We start from the raw sequence: 25,263 nt of genomic DNA, 5'->3' as shown, positions 1-25,263 counted from the left end.
CCAAAGTAATGTTAACTACAACGAAAAGAAGATTTGCATCAGACCACGGATTTTCGTTTAGTACCTGACAGTGAGAAACGGAAAGTTCTATGCATTACGTATGCTTACATATTTTCTATCTGTCTAATACATCAAGAATAGTCACTATGTTCAACAATTGTAAGGAATGATGTTGAGCACAGCGTCACATATTAAACATGACTAAACCTCCAACAAAAGAGAGTGAATTTGTACTGAGCGTCATTGTGTACCTTCGGTGCATTGCAGAGTCATAAATACGCTTCCTTTCATGGGCGAGATCGGTGTGTCTCCTTGGTACAGAAAACATTTATAGGTGTGGAAGTAGAAATGTGCTGCAACACACCAACCGAATTTTCGGCAGTACTCTTTACAACTCCGGGGAGTCGCAACAACTTTGTAACCACTGTAGTCATCTCGTCTACCGGCTGAAACAGTCCCCTCGGAAAAGGTACAAACCTGTTTACCTGAAAGAATACATCCGTGGATGCCATTCAATAAGGATCATTTACATCGCGTTTTCAGTGAAAGTTGAAAACATGTTTACTGAACTTTACCTCAACCCGAAGAACAGAAATAGCCGCGCTATGTCATGACGTCATTGGAATCATTGATGAGATACAGGTGTAAACCAGTGGAATACCGGAAAAGATAACGCTGAGTGATAACTGTTCCAGAACAGTCCATAATTTGTTTAACAAATGTCAACCATGTGTGGAAAGAACAATCTGGGATAGAGTTAATTTTAACGTTTACATTTATTCAAATCATTTTCAAAATTGAGAACAGAACATTTCATGGTACTTATATGGAAATGAATAAGAGAACACCTGAAGGTACACGTGTTCCTGTATTCTTTTCCAGTTTTCTTCACAAGCTTTGTATTAAGGGTAATTCGGGAAAAGAATAAAGCAACACTTGCATTTCAGGTGTTGCCTTATTCCTTTCCATGAGTATACATAGATTCCAAAATATTCTGGACGTTAAATGCGAACATTAATATGCGGTGTAATGTGTTATTTGATACGTTCCGAAGGCAAAGCTCTATAAGGATCACACACCTTATCTGTGAGTAAGACGCACAGGTGTGGAAACAAAACCAGTCCCACCTTTCAGTTTCACTTTGGCACAACGTTATGCTTTCGTTCTTACAGCCTTATTCTGTGGACACCCATTTACGTTGTAATAATATTGTGACCTGACGTTGTGATACGTGTGATACGTGTTAAGTTATTTGAGGTTGGTGTATTTTTGTGGTCTTAATGTTCTGTTTAACGCGTGTTAATAGTTTAATGGTTTTCCCAGTTGTGAACAGTACATAAGAAACAAAGCAGACATCCACTTCAATGTTTATTCATCAATTTGCATGATGTTTTGGTCGTGTGGTTTCTCAGGCTGTACTTGAATATTGAAGAAAGAGCCTATCTCCCATGACCAACTGAACTTCTTCCTCGAACAATAGACGCAGGCACAGTGATTTGTCCCCATAAGAAACATTGTTATAACATCGTGGGGGCCCGCACCGTGAGTGAGTCCAACATCAATCGGCCTTTATCCACCCACAACAACGGTGTCCCCTCCACACGTCCGTACCACACTAATACTGTTGCATCTCCCTGATATGTAAGCATTATTACATTAAATGTCACATTGCAGATTCTGATACCTTTCGACATGGACTTACAGTAACAAATTATCAAATGCAAATTCAACTCCTAAAGATAAAAAATAACGCGTTGAGAAAAAGACTCCGCGAAATCGGAGTTCAAACGCTTTACCAATGTCATCCCGTGCTCTGGCACACTGAAAAGTGGTTTAAATAGCTGTGCTACACTGCTCTAATAGTGCTTGCGCGGTGATTAGGCCCGTCTACTCGTATAAACACTGCAAGTGATGCGTGCAAGGATTATCGTTCCGGTCGAAGTTGGAGAAAAAGAGGTTGTTTCTTGCGATAACAAGCATCAAGCATAACAAAACGTTTTGATTGTGATAAGCAGTCTCTGTCACAGACAAACTCAGTGTCTGTTTTATTCACACCGATGTGTATGTCTGCCTACCTGTCTGCTAATGACAATATGCAATACACAACTTCAATCACTGACCACATGCCATTTGAACTCAACACCTATCAGGCTATACACCATAAACAAAGTATAGTGACTTATAGATCGTGTTATCATTTCCGTTCCGTTCACATCCATCATTATCCTAGAAAGAGTTTATGTTCCCCAATGTTTTAATCTCTTATTGTGTAAATTTAACACAGTGAAATTCAATCATATATTTCACTGACATACTACCGGCGAGTCGATCCGAACCACTTGTTCACAGATCACTGACGGGATATATATGATTTATTCGCCCTCGCAAAAACATACACCTTGCTTGGTCAGTGGACGAGCGTGCACCGGGCATACATGGTAATTTGCTCACAGTCACGTAAATCAATCAGAGATGGACATTCTCTCATAGGGTAAGTCCTCGGAAATCGTAATCACAAACCTGATATATCACATGTTACCTTTGCTTCAAGAAGATATATTTGTGTAATATGGAACGCGTTTTGTCGTTGTATTTAATAAGCTCACCCTGGTCCTTACAGTTAGTGAGTTAGTTGAGTTTTACGCCGCTTTTGGCAATATTCCAGCAATATCACGTCGGAGGACACCAAATTTAGGCTTCACATAACGTACCCAGGTGAGAATCGAACCCGGGCTTTAACTACTAGGCTACCCCACCTTCCCTCTTGTCCTTAGAAGCTAGAATATCAACAACTGACGCTTGAAGAAAAAAACCTTCAGAAACGTGAATTTCGGTAGAGGAGGCCATGTCGTGGGTCTGTGGTCGATTCGGCTTGGCTCAATAGGTGTGGCCCTTGCTGTATATGGGCTTACTGTTGTCAGTGTGGTGTAGAATACTGACATGTACGTGGATGTAGGAACAGCAGCTGTGCTGGTAGAGGTAGCTGTCCTTATTGTTGTAGTTGGCTGAGTAGTTGTCACTGAACAGAAGAGGCTTTATATTGGACGTGCAATCTCAGCCCGCCAACGAGGTCCCATAAAACACTCTAATGAAGTCACCAAGAGCCTGTCTGAGAATTCTACACACCCATATCCCCACAATGAGCCTTCTGTATTACCCAGATTGTCAGACAGAAAGTATTCATGCCACCAAACATACTCTTTCAATATCGGTCAAGTGATGGAAAGGTGTTTTTGAACACTTGCAGTCATAACTATTTGATCAGTCAAAGGATTAAAAGGTGTTCTCAAACACCGGTAGTCATCATATCTGCTCCGCCTTTGTTACAAGCATTTTTTGTTATATTTGAAAGATTTATAAAAAAAATTATAAACCCACTAGTGTCTTTAAAACGTTACATACCGACAAATAGCTCATGCAGACGAACCTTCTGTGACAGCTGATTTCCGTGAACGTAGCCTTGTTGTCTGTATGTCGTCAGTTCGGCTTGGTTCTATAAGTGTAGCCCTTGCTGTATATGGGCCTACTGTTGTCAGTGTGGTGTAGAATGATGATACATACGTGGATGTGGGAACAGCAGTTGTGCTGGTAGGGGTAGCTGTCGTTGTTGTTGTTGTCGTTGTAGTTGGTTGAGTAGTTGTCACTGAACAGGAGAAGCTGTATATTTAATATTATATAATCTAATAATATTTATAGATTTACGATCAGAAAGAAAATGCGTCCTTAAGAAGGATATTCAACACAGCACCAAAATAAGGATAACTACAACGAAAAGAAGATTTGCATCAGACCACGGATTTTCGTTTAGTACCTGCCAGTGAGAATCGGAAAGTTCTATGCACTATATATGCTTATATATTTTCTATATGTTTTACTAATACATCAGGAATAGTCACTATGTTCAACAATTTTAAAGAATTAAACATAGCTAAACCTTCAACAAAAGAGTGAATTTGTACTGAACGTCATTGTTTACCTTCGGTGCATTCCTGTGCCATAAATATGCTTCCTTTCTTGGGCGAGATCGGTGTGTCTCCTTGGTACAGAAAACAGTCATAGGTGTGGAAGTCGAAATGTGCTGCAACACACCAACCGAATTTTCGGCAATACTCCTTACAACTCCGGGGAGTCGCAACAACTTTGTAACCACTGTAGTCATCTCGTCTACCGGCTGAATCAGTCACTTCGGAAAAGGTACAAACCTGTTTACCTGAAAGAATACATCCGTGGATGCCATTCAATAAGGATCATTTATGTCGTGTTTTCAGTGAAAGTTGAAAACATGTTTACTGAACTTTACCTCAACCCGAAGTACAGAAAAAGTCGCGCTATGTCATGACGTCATTGGAATCATTGATGAGATACAGGTGTAAACCAGTGGAATACCGGAAAAGATAACGCTGAGTGATAACTGTTCCAGAAAAGTCCATAATTTGGTTTACAAATGTCAACCATGTGTGGAAAGGACAATCTGGGATAGAGTTAAACGCAACGTTTACATTTATTCAAATTATTTTTCAAAATTGAGAACAGAACATTTCATTGTACTTATATGGAAATGAATAAGAGAACACCTGTACAAGTACAAGCGTTCTTCTATTCTTTTCCAGTTTTCTTCACGAGATTTGTATGAATGGAAAATCGGAAAAAGAATAAAGCAACACTTGCATTTCAGGTGTTCCCTTATTCCTTTCCATGAGTATACATAGATTCCAAAATATTCTGGACGTTAAATGCGGACATTAGTATGCGGTGTAATGTGTCATTTGGTACGTTCCGAGGATCAAACACCTTCTCTGTGAGTAAGACCACAGATATTTTAACAAAACCAGTCCCACCTTTTAGTTTCATATTGTCACAACATTATGCTTTCGTTCTTTCAGCGTTATCATATGGACACCCATTCATAATGTCACAACGTTATGCTTTCGTTATTACAGCATTGTTCTGTGGACACCCATTTACGTTGACACAGTGTTAATATCCTTCTTTCTTACAGTGATATTCTGTGGACACCTATTTACGTTGCCACATTATTGTAATCCGTCATTTTTGCACAGTGTTAAGCTATTTGAGGCTTGAGTATTTTTTGTCTCAATGTTCTATTTAACGCGTTTTAATAGTTTAATGGTTTTCCCAGGTGTGAACAGTACATAAGAAACTAAGCAGACGCCCACTTCAATGTTTATTCATCAACTGCATGCTGTTTTGGTAGTGTGATTTCTGAAGCTGTAGTTGAATACTGAAGAAAGAAATCTACCAAGGTCCACTGAACTTTCTCGAACAATAGACGTAGGCACAGTGATCTGTCCCCATAAGAAACGTTGTTATAACATTGTGGGCAGCCCAGACCATGAGTGAGTGACTGAGTGAGTGAGTGAGTGAGTGAGTCCAATATCAATCTGCCTTTATCCACCCACAACACCCATACCACACTAATACTGTTGCACGAGTGAGCTTTATTACATTAAAGGTCTCGTGCAACCAAAATACAAATTTGTAGACCGTGGTACCTTTCCATATGGACTTATGTAAATGCAAATTCAACTTACAGAGTTAAAAAATAACGCGATGAAAAAGACCCCTGTACAAACGATTTACCAATGTCACCTCCGTGCTCTGGCACACTGAAAAGTGGTTTTAATAGTGCATGCGCGGTGATTAGGTCCGTCTTGAACCGAGAAGGCGCCTCAAATAAGCACAAGCGATGTGTGCAAGGATTATCGTTCCGGTCAAAGTTGGAGAAAAAGAGGTTGTTTCTTGCGATAACAAGCATCAAGCATAACAAAACGTTTTGATTGTGATAAGCAGTCTCTGTCACAGACAAACTCAGTGTCTGTTTTATTCACACCGATGTGTGTGTCTGCCTACTTGTCTGCTAATGCAATACACAACTTCAAGCATTGACTACATGCCATTTGAATTCTACACCTATCAGGCTATACACCATAAACAAACTACAATGATTTATGGATCGTGTTATCATGTCAGTGGGTGGCAAACAAACTGCATCCATTTTTTTCGGATGACTGGGCCGGACGAAAACCGGTACAAACTCAGATTGTCAGTTTCAAGTCCTGCTTTGTACTTGGACGAACGACACTTTTCAGCCACGCAGTAGGTCACCATCGAAGTATTTGTTGACAAGATCGAACGCAAATGCAGAGAGTATGTACGTACCAAACTCAACATCCCTATATACATTCTTTATGGACAGCAACTTCTTGTGTTGTATATAATGAGACGTTTCGGTACGGATTCTCATACCGTTGTCAAGCAAGAGTATGATGAATCCATACCGAAACGTCGCATCATATACAATAAAAGAAGTTGTTATCTAAAAAGATTCTTACTACCTTATTCCTCACCATCCTCCTACAATATCAATCAAACAGATCATCTCTATATACACACAATGAGCCCGAAGCGTATATGTAAGTGAACCAGCCAGTGGAAAACATCCTTACATTTGAGTGCACACCCACCCGCTCTGACTGAGTTTGGTCTCCCGGGAGCTTCGTTTCGATCGAAGTAAACCCACGTACAAAACATGACACTTGTGATTTTCCATTCAGTACGCTTATTCGTTTGTTTATTTGTTTTCCACAGTCAGCAATGTATATCATTTGTCATGAATTAGCTAAACATAATGTTTTCTATTATCTTTGTGTTTGGGGTTTTATTTTTGGTTGCATGTGACCTTAAGTTGCGAGATTTACAACGCACTGGTGACATCTAGTCTCTTCACCTTATATATGTATTTGGTATGCGATGCTATAAGCACATGGAAACAACATGTCACACACAGTAAAAGAGTGTCAGACTCTATTTTGCTCGTAAGCAACGCTATATCGTTTTCTGTGTGTACTTACCGACACAAGTAGGTAGTGTGACGACCACACACAGGAGAACCACGTGTTTCTTGACGAGATGATCATACATTGGTCTGAAAAAAGGGTGAGTGAGTGAGTGAGTTTAGTTATGTTCAGCAATACTCCAGCCATATAGCTGTGGAACTGTAAATAATCAACCCCTGGACCAGACATTCCAGTGATCAACAGCGTGAGCATGGATCTGCGCAACTGGAATCCGATGACATGTGTCAACCAAGTCATAGACCCTACCTGATCACCTAGTTCCGTTAGACGCTTGTTACGACAAGCCTGGGTTACTGAAGGCCAGCATTCTAACCAGGACCTTCACGGATCTGGTACGGAAAAGGAAGGCAGTACTCATTATAGTCATACGAGTTGAGTGTTTGAGTGGGTCAGTGAGTGAGTCAATTTCCTCTTGAGCGAAAAAGTCAACCAAATTTCAGCTTTTTGCCTTCAGCATGATTATCCCCCATATCCACACCACCTTTTCTTTTTGTCCCGTATTGTTGTATATTTGTCTGATGCTATCACTTTGACGTCTCGTTTTATCACTTTCTCATCTTATCTTATCACTTTCCCGCCTTGTGCTGTCGCTTTCCGTTTCTTGTTATCGCTTTATCCTCTCGTGCTATCTCATCTGGCCTTTTCAACATTTGAACACGTCTTGCTGTTTCGCGTTGTCACAGAGAAGAAATCCACACACCATGATTTTGAAAACTAGGAAACATGAATGTGACTATATAGAGCCATCTAACCCTGTAAAACATCCCTCCAAATACCTACAGTGCAGTTTGAGATTCAACCTAAAGTCTAATACCTTTCACATATTTTTTTCTTTAACTCATGAATGAATTAACAGTTATATGTAACAACCAATTTACGGTAACGCCAATGAAAAACTCGTGAAGAATATGTACATGTAACAGTCGCTTGCACTCAGTACACGAAAGGTTACACGAGTTGTCCCACGGAGAGGCACAGAATGAGAAACCGGTTTAGGTTTGGACTGATCCAGTCCCAGATTGGTGTTATGGGACGTGCGATTTAGCGTTTACTGTATGATATTGTACGCGAAGGAGCGCATGGGACCGTTGCTCGCATCTTCATCTGACGTGCTTAACTGTTCGTATCTCGATTAGAAATCGAGTAGCTTGGCGTATCACTATAATCTACCTACTGTCCATACGCTGCTATATAGGAGACGGCCATTTGTGAACGTTGATAACAGGACCTAAATAATTATAGGGTGTTGGCAACGGGGCTTGCATGTTCATCGTTCAGGGTGACGTGTTCCAGTAGCATCGCAACGCCTGGAACCACAGTGACTGGTATCCAGCGTGCATGTTTAATACACATGGTTGTGTCATACACACGCCTGGTCTCCATAAACCACACCCTCCCTAAGAGGCGTCTAACGGGATCTGTAGATCATAGATGATCTTCGTAGATCATTCACCAGCCTGACCTAGGCTCGATATTTACAGATTCACATCATGCATTTCGAATGTTGAAGGTCACGAGAAGATGCGGGTTAGAATTGATCTTCAGTAAACCATGCAGTGTCGTAAGAGACGACTAACGGGATCGGATTCCCAGGCTCACTGAATTCGACACATGTGTTCGTATCCTAATTATTTTAATCGATGCTCATGCTGTTAATCTCTAGATTGTTTGCTCCAGAGTCGACTGTGTACAGGCCCCCGCCATGTAGCTGGAACATTGCTGAGTGCGGCGTAAAACTCACTCACTCACTCGAATGCTGTAGGTTCTCAAACATGGACAGGCATATGTTTAAGAATGGTCGCTCTCTTGATCAGTACCTCACAAGGCCAGGTGGTTACCCACCCTTCAAAAACTGGCGTCTTTTCAACCCTAAGACTGCGTAATATACTGAGCTCGGAACTTTGAATGTTGACACAAATGTTTCCAATTACATATTTCAAGCAGCAACGTTATGCTGAGACCTCTCCCTAATCCAAAGCACAGCCCATGGTCCAATTCCAACCGTATCAAGAGCATGGGTAAGCAAATGTTAGCTTGACTTTCGTCAGTATAGTAGGTGGCGCCTGTGTTACCTCTGTCATCCATTTGAACATGTATGTGTGTATATATGTGTGTATATATATCTAACAGTCTGTCTTCTGCGTGTGTGCGTGTGTGTGTCTGTGTGTCTCTGTGTGTGTCTCTGTGTGTACGTGTCTTCTCAAGTGAAACAGCTTCGCATTTGAGGTCGACTCTGATTTAATGGAATACCCTCATGATTCAGGACGGAGCTGTGTCGCCTTCATAAATATCAACGTCTTAGAGATATACAAGTTGCATATAGTGTTAGTTTAAATCTCTATTCATGTTTACTTTTATGTATTTGTATGTTTGTGTGTTTGTGGTGGTATTGTTGTATTTTGAATGGTGATGCTGGTGGAGAAATTGTCTCTTCTTTTGGGTAGAATGAGAGTCTTGGTAAAGATATGTACATACCCTGTGAGTGACTGAATATGGTTTTTCGCCGCTTTTAGCAGTATTTCAGCAATGTCACGACGGGAGACACCACAAATGAGTTCCACACATTGTATCCATGTTAAGAATCGAACCTGGGTCTTCGACGTGACGAACGAACGCTTTATTTATCATGCTACCCTATGAAATGACCTATGAAATGAACAATACTTCTGAGAAGCAGCACAAATGATACTGTAATTTGTTTGACATGAAAGCTAAAGACAGCGCTGGTGACATCGTGGGACTCACAACAACGTCCGGAAGCAATTTTATCACATCTGAACTTGAACTTTTCCATCGGACTTTCTTAGGTGGTAGTTCAAACTCATGACAAAAATACCCAATGTGCCCATATTTAAATGTTCTCTGAAATCTTTAACCTTAATTCCGTTATACTTGATCATGACATTTATCAAGGGGAAGAAATGCAAAAGGGCAGTTCTCAATCTTCTGAACGTGTAAAGCACTAAACATATTTCAAATGTTCTCTAACTTTTATGTTTGACATTAACTTTCAGATTTTAAAAACAACGCGTTAGATAAACATTGGTATTTTCATAAGAACAAAAACAGTGATAGTACAGTAGAAGCCTTATGTACAATATACAATAAATGAAAGTCTTACCTTGGTAGCACGGACTGGGTCCTGTCCCACTTCTGAAATCTTGCAACACAAGCCAGAACAGCTGCTGCAGTGTGGGGATCTAATATCGTGTATGCCACAGTGGAGGTTACTACAGTGGGAAGCTTTCTCGGGGCATGTGGTGATTCAACGTATGGCGTTGTTATATGGGTGTTGTGAGGTTAACTGATAGTGCAGGAAAATAGGCGACAAAGTCAACAAAAAACGAAAAATAAGGTTTGTAAATGGATGTTGTTTGGTGTTAAACGCAGAGTGTTGAAAAAGACAAAAAAAGAAACAACAATAGTATTGTTTAACTATATGTCATGTTTCTATAAATACATCAGTGATAAAATATATATTTACTACCATCCGAACATCAGACCTTTGATATGTTACACTTAGTTTAAAATAACGGATTATATCGAAAGTAGAATTGTTCTTTGGTACATTTACATAAAAGTCGCAACTGATAGGACCAGTGAACTGCGCAATCTAACTTGCGAGGCAGTTAAAAATATTTGTTTTAGTAATATATCCCATATGGGAACAATTGATGAATCTCTTTTCTGCCGTCCCCGCCGTGATATTGATGTAATATTTCAAACGTGACTGAAAAAAGGCCCACCCACCCACTCACTCACTCACTTACTTCAATCACAAAGTAAACTTTGTTACGATTTCCAGCTGTCATCAGTTTCATATGTTTTATGGATCCCATACAGCACAGCCATTTATCCTAAAAATATGTACTCAGGGTGGTAGTAAACCATCTACATTTTCACTATGGATCCTCTATTCAGAAGCTAAGTCCTTTCACTCTCACACTCACATTTCAGTTCATCCTCTCGTCCAATCAGAGCATGTCCGACTTACACACTGCACACCTTTGTAACTTCTTTACAATGATGAGAGAAATTACACCATTGAAAAGTAGGAGATATTCCGTTTTGCCAGCACACTACTAGCCAATGACAAAGTATATGAGAAAAAGTAACTTTATACATCTATACAAATGAAAGATTTCCAAAGGAATTGAACGAATTGTCACATTTTCCCTTTCTCTTCATCATCTGTTTCCTCCTTGGTTTCATCTTTTGTATTTTATCAATCTTGTAAATCCAATGTCCCATACATTTTTCTGGTATATGTAAAGATGCATGTTCCTGTGCAGTAGTACTGTCGGCTTTTTCAAGTTGATCGCATGTCCACTTGTATGTATCATGCAATACCCACATGCCTCACAGAAAATCAAAATCTCAATAAATCGAAATCTAACTTTATTTAAGATCATACTGTACTCTCAAGCACAATGTATCTGTTCAACAATGACACCAGTTTATTGTGGATTCTATAGTTAAACACAATACATCATAGGCTAATTACCTATGCTAATTATATTCATATATTACTATCCTGCCATGACTACAAGTTCTGTGTTCACAAAATACACATTCACCTACAAGCCAAATGAAATGGAATTAACATATCTTCAAAACAACAACAAATCTCCTAAAACAAAAGCACTTAACATGCATATGTGTCTTTTGGTTTAAGCATATTATATTTCATTATAAAAAGAGGAAGAAAAGGTCAAGGATTGGCTCAAATTAATGCCACTCCATAATTCACGTGAAAATTTTCATTTCTGTGTAATGATGTACATTACATAATGTAGGTACAACGAGCCATCTCTGAGTAACACCAATCCCAGTTATCAACAAATTATTTCAGCTTTTTTTCATGGCCAGTTCATGAAAATACGAAAATGATAGACACGTTTGCGACTCAAATCGCATGTGTCCTTTGTGTAGCACGGCATAGTGTAGTACGTGCATAGTGTGTACAGTATGTGATGATGTTTTCTTTTATATCCTTGTACAATAGTAATATAATATCTAAACAGACATGTGTGAGAGGATATACATTGCAATTCCGGACAGATATTATATATAATTTTCATTTTAGTACAAATGCAAAATATATTTGGTTATGAACAAGTGTATATAATGTGTTGGATAATTCGTATGATTCCATACGTGTAAATATATTAATTAGCAAAAGAAACGTAACAGTTTTTGGGGTCAAGTTTTTTAAATGAAAGACATACACATGACCGCTTACTTTTATGAGATTCCAAAAGTGCGTTTCTTTTGCTGTTCAGTATAAAAGCAACACAGTAAGTTCCTATAATGTCAATATCAACGTCAAAATGCTTAATGGTTTCTGGGGGTCACTAGCTCATACAAAATCTTTGCAGTACATTAACAGCCACGCAGATGTTCACACTGCAAAAACATACAAACGTTGTTTGTTCAACAACAAGCCTCTCATATGGCGGGTAATATAACATTGAACGCTAAAACACAATCGTTTGATATACAGCATAAATGTGATACGTATGTTTTAGGGCATTTAAAATTAACAAAAGAATATGCAATTGGCAAAACAGAAACTTTTTGTCTTTGATTTTTGTTTTTCATCTAACTTACAATCTGAAGCTCCACACGCTACACGATTACGTCCGAGACAACTTGACAAATGGTAACCTATGTTCCGCCTTCCATGTATTATCGGTACTTATATGTTATGATGATTCACTGTTATTACTACTGACTGTTGATTTATTGATAGACGTACGTGAATATTTTTTGCTTTCACTTAATTTTCACGTTTTGGATGTTTGATCCAGTTAACCGGACGTCTCGCTATCCGGACGATTTTCGAGTGAAACCAAAACGTCCGGGTAAACGGGGTTCGACTGTATTCTTGTTTTTAGTTTGAACACACGTCAATTTGATATGTTTCATTGGCATTTCATCCTAACAATTGCAGCATAACTGCTACGCTTTAGTGTAGATCATACTACCGTTTTCAAGCATGACTAAATTTAGAACATGGTACCAAAATACTAACAGAACCAGTCTACCTTCACCACCACAAGCCACCAGTTATAAATCATCATATGTGCAGACTATGATCTCACTTAGCCATTACTTTTCATAACTTCCAACCAATGTATCTTTAATTCGGTTCATTTGGCTCCCTAGTATTCATGTGGCTTTTATCACTACGTCATCTGTGCTTATCGTGTTATTACAATATCATCCTTCAGCTGCTGTTATTGAAAATGTCCGGTATGGAAATTGCTGTTTGTATTAACCCTCCACGTTTTATGCCTGATTTTGCACAAAGATCATTATTGTGTGCTCAGATCTATGCTGAACTGCTTCTGCATTTGACAACATAAATATTCCTACCCACAAAACCAAATCCGTCACCTTTGAAATGAGAAAACGTCCAAATAACATTCAAACCCATTTGGGGTTTACAAATAAGAAAATACCTTAACTACAAGAAGCGTAAATATTCATAAATGCAAACGTGGAATTAATACTGAGAAGGTAGAAATATTAACTGTTTAACAAAGAGAAGCGGTGGATGGCTCAAAACGTCCACTAACGTTTGCTACATATACACACATAGTAAAACACAATCAAGTAACGTGTGGGCGCCCCCATTACGGTAAACAATGTCTTTACGTAATGTTGGATGTCTTGCATAAAGGATATATACAGTTACTATGAGTACGCTAATAATGAAAGTCTTGCTACAACTGTTCTTTATGATCCTGTTGTGTTCATATTTCAAACAAACGCACATTGGTTGTTACCGCATTGGATCATTCTCCATTAGACCTTCTATTACAACGAGATAGCAATTACCATCTCATTAATGTACAACCATTAGATTACAGTCATATACACGAATGTTAACTGATGGATCAGCTATCGAAATTTAGAATCAAAACCGTTTCTTTACGTCAGCGAATTCTCGACGTTCTTTCACTTCACTTCTGGGAACGTAGACGTCTCGATCTATATTTCCGACTAACTGAAGACGGGTGACGGAGTTGTCTGGGATTTTTCCTTCGTCTCCAAAAGTGACGACGTGCATATCGCATTGGATGTTTGCCCTTTTTCTGAGCCTCTGGATCAAGAGTTGGTCGGGGCCTCCGCTTTCTCTTTGGTTTGCTTTTGGGCTTTTTCTTTGGACGATTGCGATGGGGCTTCTTACCCACTGGTCGAAAACGACCGTATCTCGAAGGGCGTACACGACGTGGTGGGTGTGACTCCGTTATAGTCGCCGGTGTGGTCGTTTGCAATGCAACTGTCCTGGACAATGTGACGTTACCCAGGACCGTGTCAGTAGAGTTCAAAGAAACATCAGATGAGTTCGAATATATCAGATTTGCTGCAACCTCAACAACAGTGTCATTTGACTGAACATCAGTGTCGTTAGCTATTGTTGATTCTGTTTGATTAAAAGCATCTGTATTCAAATTAGAAGCGTTGATAAAAGCAGAAGAGTTACCAAAAGAAGTGGAGTTTATATATTGTATGTCTCCACCTAGACTGTCGTTAATACTGAAACTGCCATTTCCCAATGCTTCACTTTCATTTACATTTGGAGCAGGGATTGTGCTGTTACTTGTTAGCGTAATATTGGCCAATTGATCTGTGCTGTTCATGATCATTTCCGGAATAGTCAGGTTGATGTTAAGATCTGGCATAGTATTGTTGCCCAGTGTCTGATTAACAAATCCCTGGTTATCTGTAAACGTACTGTTTCCATCCGTGCCAGTGATGTTAACACTCTGAGAAACGGTACTGTTGGTACCCACAGTGTCATTACTTCCAAGCATATCTTTGTCAGGTGTTGATGGTGTTGTGTGGGCAAGATCACCAGCGACTGTTGTTTTAGGGGAGGTGGTTGCAGAGTAAATGTCCCCGTACTTGTTCAAGAAAGTTTTGATATCAATTGGTACAGGGACTGTTGCTCCGGGGAGGAACGGATTCTGGTTAACATTCTGATAAGGAAATCCGGGGTATTGGAAGGGAAACTGTAGTTGCTGGTTGTACGGGTTATATTGAGGCTGAGAATTTTGAGCTGGAAGATGAAGAATTGGGACCTTACCACGGTAACTTACAGGAAAACATATGACTGGATTGTGGCGTGTGGGAACAGCTACGACTGAATATTTCCCCGTTTCACCAGAAGGAATAAGGAACAATTTCGGTTTTTCTTCGGGTAATTTCAAATCGGGGAATTTGTCTCTGTTGAAACACAATCGCTTTTCCTCAATTGAAACAGGAGGATTGGTAGCTTTTGGAATCTGATATACGGGTACTTGGGGTTGAGGGGGAACTTGAGGAGGTATTCCATATGGTGGGTATTGGGGATACTGAGGATACTGGGGATACCGTGGTCCGTATGGATAGGGAGGATACTGAGGGTATTGAGGGTTCGGTTGATACTGTGGAAATTGAGGGTATTGGGGATTGGGATATGGTGGATATTGAGGATTGGGCTGAGAATAAGGAGGCACCTGGGGAGGTTGATTTCTGGCCTGTGGCGGGACCTGTGGGTTCCCGTATGGATTGTAAGGGTTATAGGGCTGGTATGGGTTATAGGGGTTTTGTGGCTGAGCCACTGGTGGAGCCGTCGTGATAGATGGGACAGATGTTGTAGTAGCTGAATCAGTCTGTTGTCTAGTGGCAGGTTTGGTAGTAGGAGGAAGTGTTGTCTTTGGTGGTAGCACCGTGGTATCAAAAATTATTATATCCGGTGTTTGGGGAGCAGTGGTGTCATCCTTAACTTGAGGTTTAGTTACATCAGTCGGCTTAAAAGTGTATGACACTGACGCCTTTGCATCTGCAGATGATGATGCACTTACTTGGACCTTAGTGTCCATTGTTGCACTTGGTCCCGTGACTACCGTGTATCCCACTGACTCAATGCCAGGCGTCACACCTCCCTGTGGCGTTGATGCTGCAATCGGCAATTCAATACTAATACCAGCTGTATGTGAAGGCATGATGCCAGCAGATGCCCCTGGTGCTTCATCTGAACCTTGACCAGGAACAGTGGCTGAAGGAGAAATACCCAAAGATGCGTTCCCGTCGGCGTTAACATCAATTGTACCATTGAAAACACTCTCCACGTGTGTTTCATTGGCACTGTCAACAAGAGTTCCATTCATTTCCATGGAATCAGTAGGGTCTTTCATAGAAAAGGAACCATTCATGAATGAGACGTCAGTTCCATTAGATAAACCATCTACCCCTATCATGGAATCAGAACCATCAGAGATATTCATAGTTGCTGCTACTTCAACTGAAGGCAGACTGTCGTTACTCATTGAGGAATTGTTTGCCCAGTCATCACCAAACGTGGCATTTGCCATACTCTCGAGATGGTCTATGCTGGGTGGATGTGGAAAGGCTGATGCAAGAGAGGCAAAATCCTGCATATCTGTAGCTGATGGGTCGAGCATGTCGGCGATGTAGGACACGGAGGCCACAGTGCCCGATGGCTGAATCGTAACCGATGTGGTATTCGTGACATCTGTTCCGTTACCAGCATCTGGATCATCTGGAACGAGTAAATAAGAAACACATGATTATTTCGTGACATTGGCGTTTTACACAATTTTTAAATGTTTCCAGGTAAAACCGAAAACCTGAAGGGATAAATGGGGATCAACTACAATCAAGTCGTGAAACCTCTGTAAGTACCTTGTGTATCACTGATTGGATAATAGAATTACAAGCTAATAGAGATGGGACATTTGCTTCATGATTTTTTTTTTTTGATTCTAATAATAGAAGACGTTACTGAATCAGAAACACGCTGTGCTTTTAATAATATTCGGTGCGGGTCTGTAACTTGAGATTTGTTTACTTGAGGGCGTATTTCCTGACTTCGTGCGAAAATTATTGAAAGGTTAAAATGGAAACCAAATCCCCAGGTTAGTGATACGATTGAAATGCGTGATACTAAGTATAAATTGTGCAGGTTATTCAACGGTCAACGCGATGGAAGCGTTTGACCGGTATTGGTCACGTCTACGGCCAATCCAGTATAACTGACTGCAGCCAGGAATTCGAAGAAATGTTAAGTAATTTAATATGACAAATTATAGCATCCATCAATGTATTGCCTGGACGAAGCCAATGTCATCAATGATGTAATGACGTCCTGATTACAAGAACGTCATTACGAGTAATAACGCTAAGCTTGGATCTACATGTTAGTAAAATGTTATTGTTAATGTCGTGCAATGTCAGTTTCGTTTCACATATTAAATCGTATTCCACAATATATCGCATCATTTATTAAATAGATTACCAGTGACATCCTGGGTGCATATGCATTGAAATATGGAACTGTTTGCTAGGTTCCATCCCATGACCACTAATGCACACTCAAGGTAAATCCATTATGCAACATTAATCATGTTACATTCTTGGTTGAACAGGGGTCATGGGGTAGCCTAAGTGGTAAAAGGCCCGGGTTCGATAACCCACATGGGTATAATGTGTGAAGCCCATATCTGGTGCCCTCCGCTGTGATATTGCTATAATGTTGCTAACAGCGACGTAGAACCACACTCACTCACTTACATGGTTGGTGATATTTTAGTATAACATTATCAAAACATAAACATTATTAAAAACATTATCGAAATGATTAATGAATTAGTTCTACTTCTGGTGACATTTTCATTAGTCTAGTTGTGTAGTTAGTAAATTGTTAGCTTCTTGGTTAACATTTGCACCGCTGTCCGTGCGGACGTACTGAGGTCCATGCAGATGGTCAGTGAAGCAAACCATACAATGATACTCGTGCCTTTGACCTTGCACTTACTTCCGAGGCAAACTTTAGTTAGAAAAGTAACACCTTTCTCTAAAGTTTTTGTTGTATCATTGGAATAGGAATTGCAAAGCATTGTATCCCTTCTGAACTCTGCTGCAAAACATGTGTCGTTCATTAAGCACTCGGCCTCGCATTCGGATAAGTTCGCCACAAGTCGGGACCCTGTCCGATCCGCCAGTGTGCCTTGAGTGTCTTTTTCACTGAGTAATTTACACGCGCTGATGTCTGTAACAGAGTTAATTATGCAAAGTTTTTCTTCAAAACTTATGAAAACGATTTGGGCATCATTGTCCTAACTAATAACCTGATTATGAAACATGGCCATGTTATAATTCAGCTGAAACCATGAAATACGACAACTAGAAAATGATTTCGAACACTCATTCTGACGAGAAACAGCATAGCATGTTTCCGTGGTCGTCTAAAAAAATCACCGAAACTCCTTCCTATATCCCCAACAGAGCTTCACTCAAAAGTCTTCGTTCTCTGTTCGGTCTGGCCGAGTGAGGGTTTTTAAAAACATGGAAAACATGTATGTGGAGTAAACGTAAATATTCGTGCCCATGGTCGAGATTTTATAACATTGCTCCAGATCATTCACATTAAGCCAAATGAGTTTGAAGTTTGTGTCATGATACTTGTAAATATTAATTTATTCATCTACAGTCTCCAAAACATGAATTCTTAGATAAAGAGAGCGATTTTTATTATTTTTTATGCATGTATTTATTTTTTTTTTGTCTTGTTTAGTTTTGTTTTGTTTGTTTTTCCTGTTTTTAGGGTTTTTTTGTTTTATTTGAAATTGTATTTTTTTATCCTTAGCATAAACAACATCTTGTTTGTTTTTGTCAAATAACTTGTTTTGTTTTGTTTTTTGTTTTTTGAGTGGTAGAGAAAATCATTATATTGTGCGTTGTTTACTCTTCAACTTGTGTATCCATGTATCCAAGCCCCTTAACTTATCCCCCAATACTCACCATCCCCCATACGCCCAACCCCCCATCAACTCCCACAAACATGTAAATCTTTTGCTTAAACCCACACATGTTCTCTCGATCTGTTAAATAATAAAATGTTACTGATAATAAAGGAACCTCTGATGTACGTTTGGGTATCGCCAATCCCCTCAAAATGCTTCTCAGGGAGAGAAAGTCCAGCTGAGAAGATTCTATTCCCCTCCTGCGTTGTTAAGTAATTCAGGTTGTACACACATGTTTCAAAGACTCTTCAACGGTAATATAGACAGCACTTTGTGCAGAATATTCCCTCTACGTCACAAAACACATGGCCCATACAAATGTCACAATGGCTGGGATTACTTACTGAGGTTTACAGCAGAGGTGAAACCAACAAGGCAGTGAGAAACTGAAGGGTTTGTTTAGAGAACTGAGGGTGAAATAAACACGTGTTATCTAACTAGGAAGGGGGCATTAGTGGGATTTATTTACAGAAACGACACGTGTTGTCAATGTCGGATCATTAGCGGGAGTGAGCAATTTAAACCTGTAGCGATATAGCCTAAAAGCAGTTCTAACGATAACAAGCTCATGGGCTCAACTTATTCTTTGCGTCGGATAGACGTACCAAAGGATGCTGATAGTACGAAATGCCAGAAACACGGGGTTAGTGACATTTTTATGAGCTACATAACGGGCCGTTGCATCATAATGCTGGGCTGTACTCTCTTTGAGAAAGGTAGGGCCCATTATTTGTATATACAAGGGCCGCGAGCATCATAATCCAAATGGTATTGCCTTCTTCTCAAACTAAATAATTCTTAATGTATGTGTTTGAACAAACCAGCAGAATAACCAAAGTAGCAGAAATGGCCCCTCGTTCTATCAAAGTATTTGACAATACTGTCTTAAATATGTTGTTATTAAAAATAAGAGAAACAATCTACATTTGAGCTACACCAGATTAACAGTATTTGAAAATATTGTTCTTGAAATCATTTTAATAGTCCATATTACCTCGGTTTTATACATTTTCGGAAAATAAAAGTATTACCTTGGGCACATTTGATGTGGACAAAAAACCGCTTTTTGAGTTTATTGTGTGCCCAAAATAGTGTTCTTGAGAAATGCATAGTTCAAACAAATACACATTTACAAAGGTAACCAATATGTCAATATGTTGTTTGTGGTCGTTTTTTTTTTATAAGGAAACGAAACATGTTCTTTTCTTTTATATCTAATGATTCATACAGTTCTTTGTGTTTATTGTTGCATTGTCGCTTTGATTTTAAAAAAAATGATGGAAATAATACCCACCAGATCTAATCGAGACTGGTCACTCTCATGTATTGTATAGCATATATAAGTGGCTTGCAGTATAAAGGCTCAAACACCATTCAAACTGTTCAAAACACTATACAATATTACTCAAATATATTCGTGAATGACAGAAAATATTTCCACCAGCAGTACACCTACTTCATGACAATAGAACTAACTTCTGTAGTTGCTTCCATGATAATATTACCAGTTATTAACATCAGGTTATTTAAACGGTTCAAACGTTTACAGACTTACAAAAGAAATAAACAGGTAATTTCCTTGTTTACCGTTTCCGAAAACAAAGAAATTTTGTGTTTGCGCTATCGTATTGCTTGTGGATGTAAAGCACAATGAGTCATTTGAAATGTACAACAATGTTTATCTGTAAAAGTATGCTCACCTTCCGCTGTGATGACTGACACGACGACAGCCACAAGGAATAATGCATTCCCTGCGATAAACATCCTCTGAAACCGGAAGTATCAAGATACATGAAGAAAATGTCATACTGATATTGCTATTGCAAACTCCCACACCTCACATGATGCATGATCATCATCATAAACCTTAGATTTCAATAAACAGAAACAACTTGAAAATAATACAGATGGCCTAAGGCTCCTAAAAGCAACAAAACCCATTTACTGCCCATCAAAAGTTTAGCCTCAAAGAACCCACTATATATATTTACAATAGTAAGATTACGGCTGTATCATGAGCATGTGTTTGTGAATCATAACCTAAAAATGACGATACCCGGTGTTTGCAAAATGATGAGCATATTCTTTCCCATTGGTGGCACCTGTCACAAATACATGAAGACTGCTTTACATGACAAAATACATCATGGCTTTATGGTTCAGGTGGAAAACATATTGCATTGGGCATAATTATGGTCCATGATGCGGGTTTGTTTGTTTTTTCAACAATGCTTCATTTACTATCGTCAAACAAAACGGATCTTCGCACTTCATGGTGGTTTTGACCATGTTGACATTTTCCAGCGTCTGTGTCACCCCCATGCCTGTGATGGCAAACTGAGCATTGTGACGTGGGCACAAAACGACGGCTATCGCGCATCGTTCGTGATAATATGTAACCGAAATTGTGAGTGAGTGAGTGAGTTTAGTTTTACGCCGCACTCAGCAATATTACAGCTATATGGCGGCGGTCTGTAAATAATCGAGTCTGGACCAGACAATCCAGTGATCAACAACATGAGCATCGATCTGCGCAATTGGGAACCGATGACATGTGTCAACCAAGTCAGCGAGCCTGACCACCCGATCCCGTTAGTCGCCTCTTACGACAAGCTGAGTCGCCGAAATTGTGAGTACCGGAACATGTATTAAGTAAGTTGGCGTAATCACATCTTTCTCTTTTTGTCAATTTAAGGGAATTGTGTTTCTATAGACACCCATGGACTTTTCGTTAGGCTAAAGCTGACGTGAAAAGGGTAGTGCACACCTGGTGTCATCAAAAGCAACTTTCACAAAATTCACTTTGTTTTGAATTTTTTAAGACTTAGTTGTCTTTTTATTGCAGGGAAGGGTTTGCTACGTGAGAGATAATCCCAAAGCGCGGCGAGGTGGCTAAAACACCAGGCTGGTGATCCAGCGAGGTTGAGGTGTCGGAATCGAGCTCACCTGTGACCGGGTGTAAAAACCTTTGAGTCAACTTTGTGTGTAGACACTTTCAGTGTTGTCACAGCTCTTAGTGTGCAGTACACAACCCTGTGCACTTAGAAGTGCTCACGAATCCGATGGTATATGACAACATGGTGGGCACATGAATACGTGCATACATTTAGTTGCGGTTACAGCAACGTGCAGTAAACTTTGACAAAGTACTGTGACTATGTGTCCCTGTCCGCACAGCTGTGAATTGGGTATCTCGTTAGGACGAGAGAGCGGCAATACACTCGGCCCGTCCAGTGGCAGCAAGAGTTGTATACTCCCAAGAGAGTTGAGATTGATAATACGATGTGACGCTGAAACGGACATCGAGGGAAACAAACGCCAGCGCCTTGAGTACGCAATAGTTGCATGGATTTGTGCGCTATATAAATATCCTATAATACAAAATGAAAAAAAACACATCATTTGTGCACTTTCTTTTGTTCTTCATTTTTCATATGAAAAATATGTAATATACAAGTTCAATATATATGCTAAAAATTGTTACTGCCTCAGTGTAGATATATTACAGCCAACATGGGTAGATTGGATGCAAGCCAGGGGTCACTCACGGCCACCGGTCACGAATGCCTGTGAACTGGATGAAATTCTGGACGTGGTACGCACGTGTTTCTATTTCTCTAGGCCTGACCAGAAACGTTGGGATATTTGATATAAGGTGTGTCTGTCCCCACGTGGTGTTAATGTCAAAGTGTAATGGGTAAATGATATGGACATATCAGAACACTTCATTTTCTCTAAAGTCACAAACGTAAAACCGAAAACACAAGGACAATATGATATATATCATGATACAATAGGTACGTAAATGTCAACAGTATTCATACGGTGTTTGACACAAACCGATACCTACATCATACGGAAACTTGACAATACTTGTTTGGAACTTTTGATAAAGCCATTACCTAAAAGCAAATCTACCCCTACTTAGAGCCATCACATAGATACAGTATGTAACTATATTAATACGACCGGAGGTAGAAGACCACCTTGTGGCAAACCACTAATAGCATTGCCACCTTTGTCGGACACCTGGTAAAGGTCAAGTACTGATCGTCTCCATATGCTTCATTACACTGTAACACTTACACCGGCCTGTGTTTTTGCTGTGTCGGACATATGTACAAGACAAGTAGATAGCTGTGTGAGGGGTCAGGAACTGTTGTTCATTAAATGGAACCTGAGTTTATCTGGTGCAGGAGGTGCGCAGGCTACATAACCTACACGGCTTTTGTAGTCAGTAGGAGGTGGCTTCAGAAGATGGAAGACGCATTTCCAAACAAGTCCTTTCATTAGTTGCATACCTTGGTCTGTAGAAATAATCCACATGACACTACCGGTTATGATGTTATCAGGAGTGGTGCCTTCGAGAGTACAGATAAGGAAAGAAAACATAAGTCTTGTAATTTCTAAAATTCTAATGACACGATATTGGGTGTCAATATATTTGCATGAAACCGAGGGAGCCGAATGAGACTCTTAATCAGCAATTTTGAAAAAAGATTGGCCCTAAAATAATATTAAAAACACAACGGAACCGTGTGTCCTGCCTACTTGGCTGTAGGAAGAAACGTGGAGGAAGTCGTTATTGTCGCCCTATAGTTTTCAGCATATTTACAGAAACTTTTGCACTTAAAGACACTTTGCATCTGACATGTCTGAAAATCTCTATATCCGCTCTCTGCTTTTGTAGCTGGTATGGCATGGAGTATACTGAGTACATGCGTGACACTGCGTTTCATGCCATGTCTCAGAAGATTATCGTGATATTATTACAATACTTGTGTAGGAAATCTGTGGCGTTTGCCAGGGCATAGGGAGGTCAGTAGTCTCACGTAAATTATGGTACTTGATGTTACCCAGGTGGCATGTACGATACAGAAGATGAACTGATCGGCTCGCAGTGAAAATACGCTGTCTGCATTATGTTTTCACGTTAAAATACTGCGACATCGTATAAACGCACCAAGCAGTCTCAAATGTGCACACTTCTCGCTCTCTAAGCGGTGAGGTAGCCTAGTGGTTAAAACGTCCGCTCGCGCCGAATATCTGGGTTCGATTCCCCACATGGGCACAATGTGTGAAACGTATTTCTGGTGTCCACCTGCCGTGATAGTGTTGGAATATTGTTAAAAGCGGCGTAAAACCACACTCACTCACTTTGAAGTACAACAATAATAATGAAAGGCTCTTCAACCACATCCATGTTAACTCGTTCACAAATTAAAGGTTATCATAACCGTAAATGGAACTTCCAGCGTCGGAACCACATCGACATAATAAAGTTCACTTTATTTAATGTGATAAGTTTGTGTTACCATTTTACAGAGAAAATTAACTCCACTTTCATGATGTAAGCTTTTTATGAGACCCGAACTTCCGGTTGCATCGTTGTATGAGAATAGACATTACTGGTTATTACTTTGCATCGACAGTTTATTATTCTTTTTACTCATCTGTTACAAGGAGATGTACACCGCCCCATGCAAAACACGGTATAGATTTCTAAAATGTCTGGTTGTCATCAATAGGTATCGATGCGATGGTGGATAGTTACACAACCATTAACTCACAAAATCGCCGGGACCACTTTAACTGTATGGTTTTGGAAACACAAATGTACTTGCAGTCGAAGCTGATTAAAATCATTATGCTTCATGTTCGAAATCATCGAACTGCATTCTGGATACAAGAATTTCCAGCTGCAAAGGGAGAGCATTCGCTTAGTTTGCTTAGTGAATAAAGCGCTTCTCATAATGACTACCACAACGATCTCACAGACAAAATGAAAGTAGAGCACTTAATATATTTTGATACTGAGGTACCATAACTATTTTTGTCATCCTGAAATAGACACTGATTTATACATCGAACATATCACGGATTAAAATGGCTAGAGACCAGATAGACAAAGGGAAAATTAAACGTGTGCCATTTTACGCTGTGCAATCGGTGACTCCACTGCACGCTGTTTCAAACATTCTAGACAGAAGAGGACTTCTACACCAGAATACTTACTGATGTTTGTGAACAAATACATAGTGTAGTAGACATGTTACTCTACGCGACCTAAAGATTTAGGTGTGGTGCGGTAGGCTAGTGGTTGAAGCGTTCGCTCGCAATATCAAGGACCCGAGTTCGATTCCCCATATATGTACAAGGTATCCTCCCATTTGTTAAACATGTCAGCTGTTACACACCCCAATACATATAAGGTGACTGGCCATTGTACACACCTATTACCAATTATTGAATGGGATAGTCCATATTCGTTAGAGATATAGGTTATTGATTATGCATTTATTTGCAAATTAATTCAACGCAGAACATTTCACATTTGAGAATAGTCTCGACCATGCTTAATCAAATATCTGATGGCATGAAAGAAGTCAAGTGGTGTTCTGGTACCCTTGTGAAGCTGGACCTTCAGTCTCTGGGCTCTGTTCTCCAACTCCCTGTACACTCGCTTTCTGGTAGGAGAAGCTGCACCGAAGTCCATCTGAGACAGCTTGGTCTGGTGTGCGGACATGATCTTGCGGATGACGGTGATGAACTTGTATATGTCCGAATGG

At 39.8% G+C, this 25,263-nt stretch overlaps 1 protein-coding gene across 1 annotated transcript; it reads right to left on the bottom strand.

The window, feature by feature from the left end:
- Positions 1-11,259: 11,259 nt before the first annotated feature.
- On the bottom strand, positions 11,260-20,458 carry LOC137284622 (uncharacterized). The gene is made up of 3 exons (XM_067816511.1): positions 20,395-20,458; positions 17,707-17,940; positions 11,260-16,431 (listed from the first exon to the last, which is right to left on the bottom strand). Exons 1-3 carry the CDS (start codon positions 20,456-20,458, stop codon positions 13,847-13,849), a joined length of 2,883 nt encoding a protein of 960 aa, XP_067672612.1. The 3' UTR covers positions 11,260-13,846.
- Between the last annotated feature and the right edge of the window lie 4,805 nt (positions 20,459-25,263).

Source organism: Haliotis asinina, chromosome 5 (genome assembly GCF_037392515.1).
Source record: "Haliotis asinina isolate JCU_RB_2024 chromosome 5, JCU_Hal_asi_v2, whole genome shotgun sequence".
Taxonomy (NCBI): domain Eukaryota; kingdom Metazoa; phylum Mollusca; class Gastropoda; order Lepetellida; family Haliotidae; genus Haliotis; species Haliotis asinina.
This window is presented reverse-complemented; position numbering and strand designations above follow the sequence as displayed.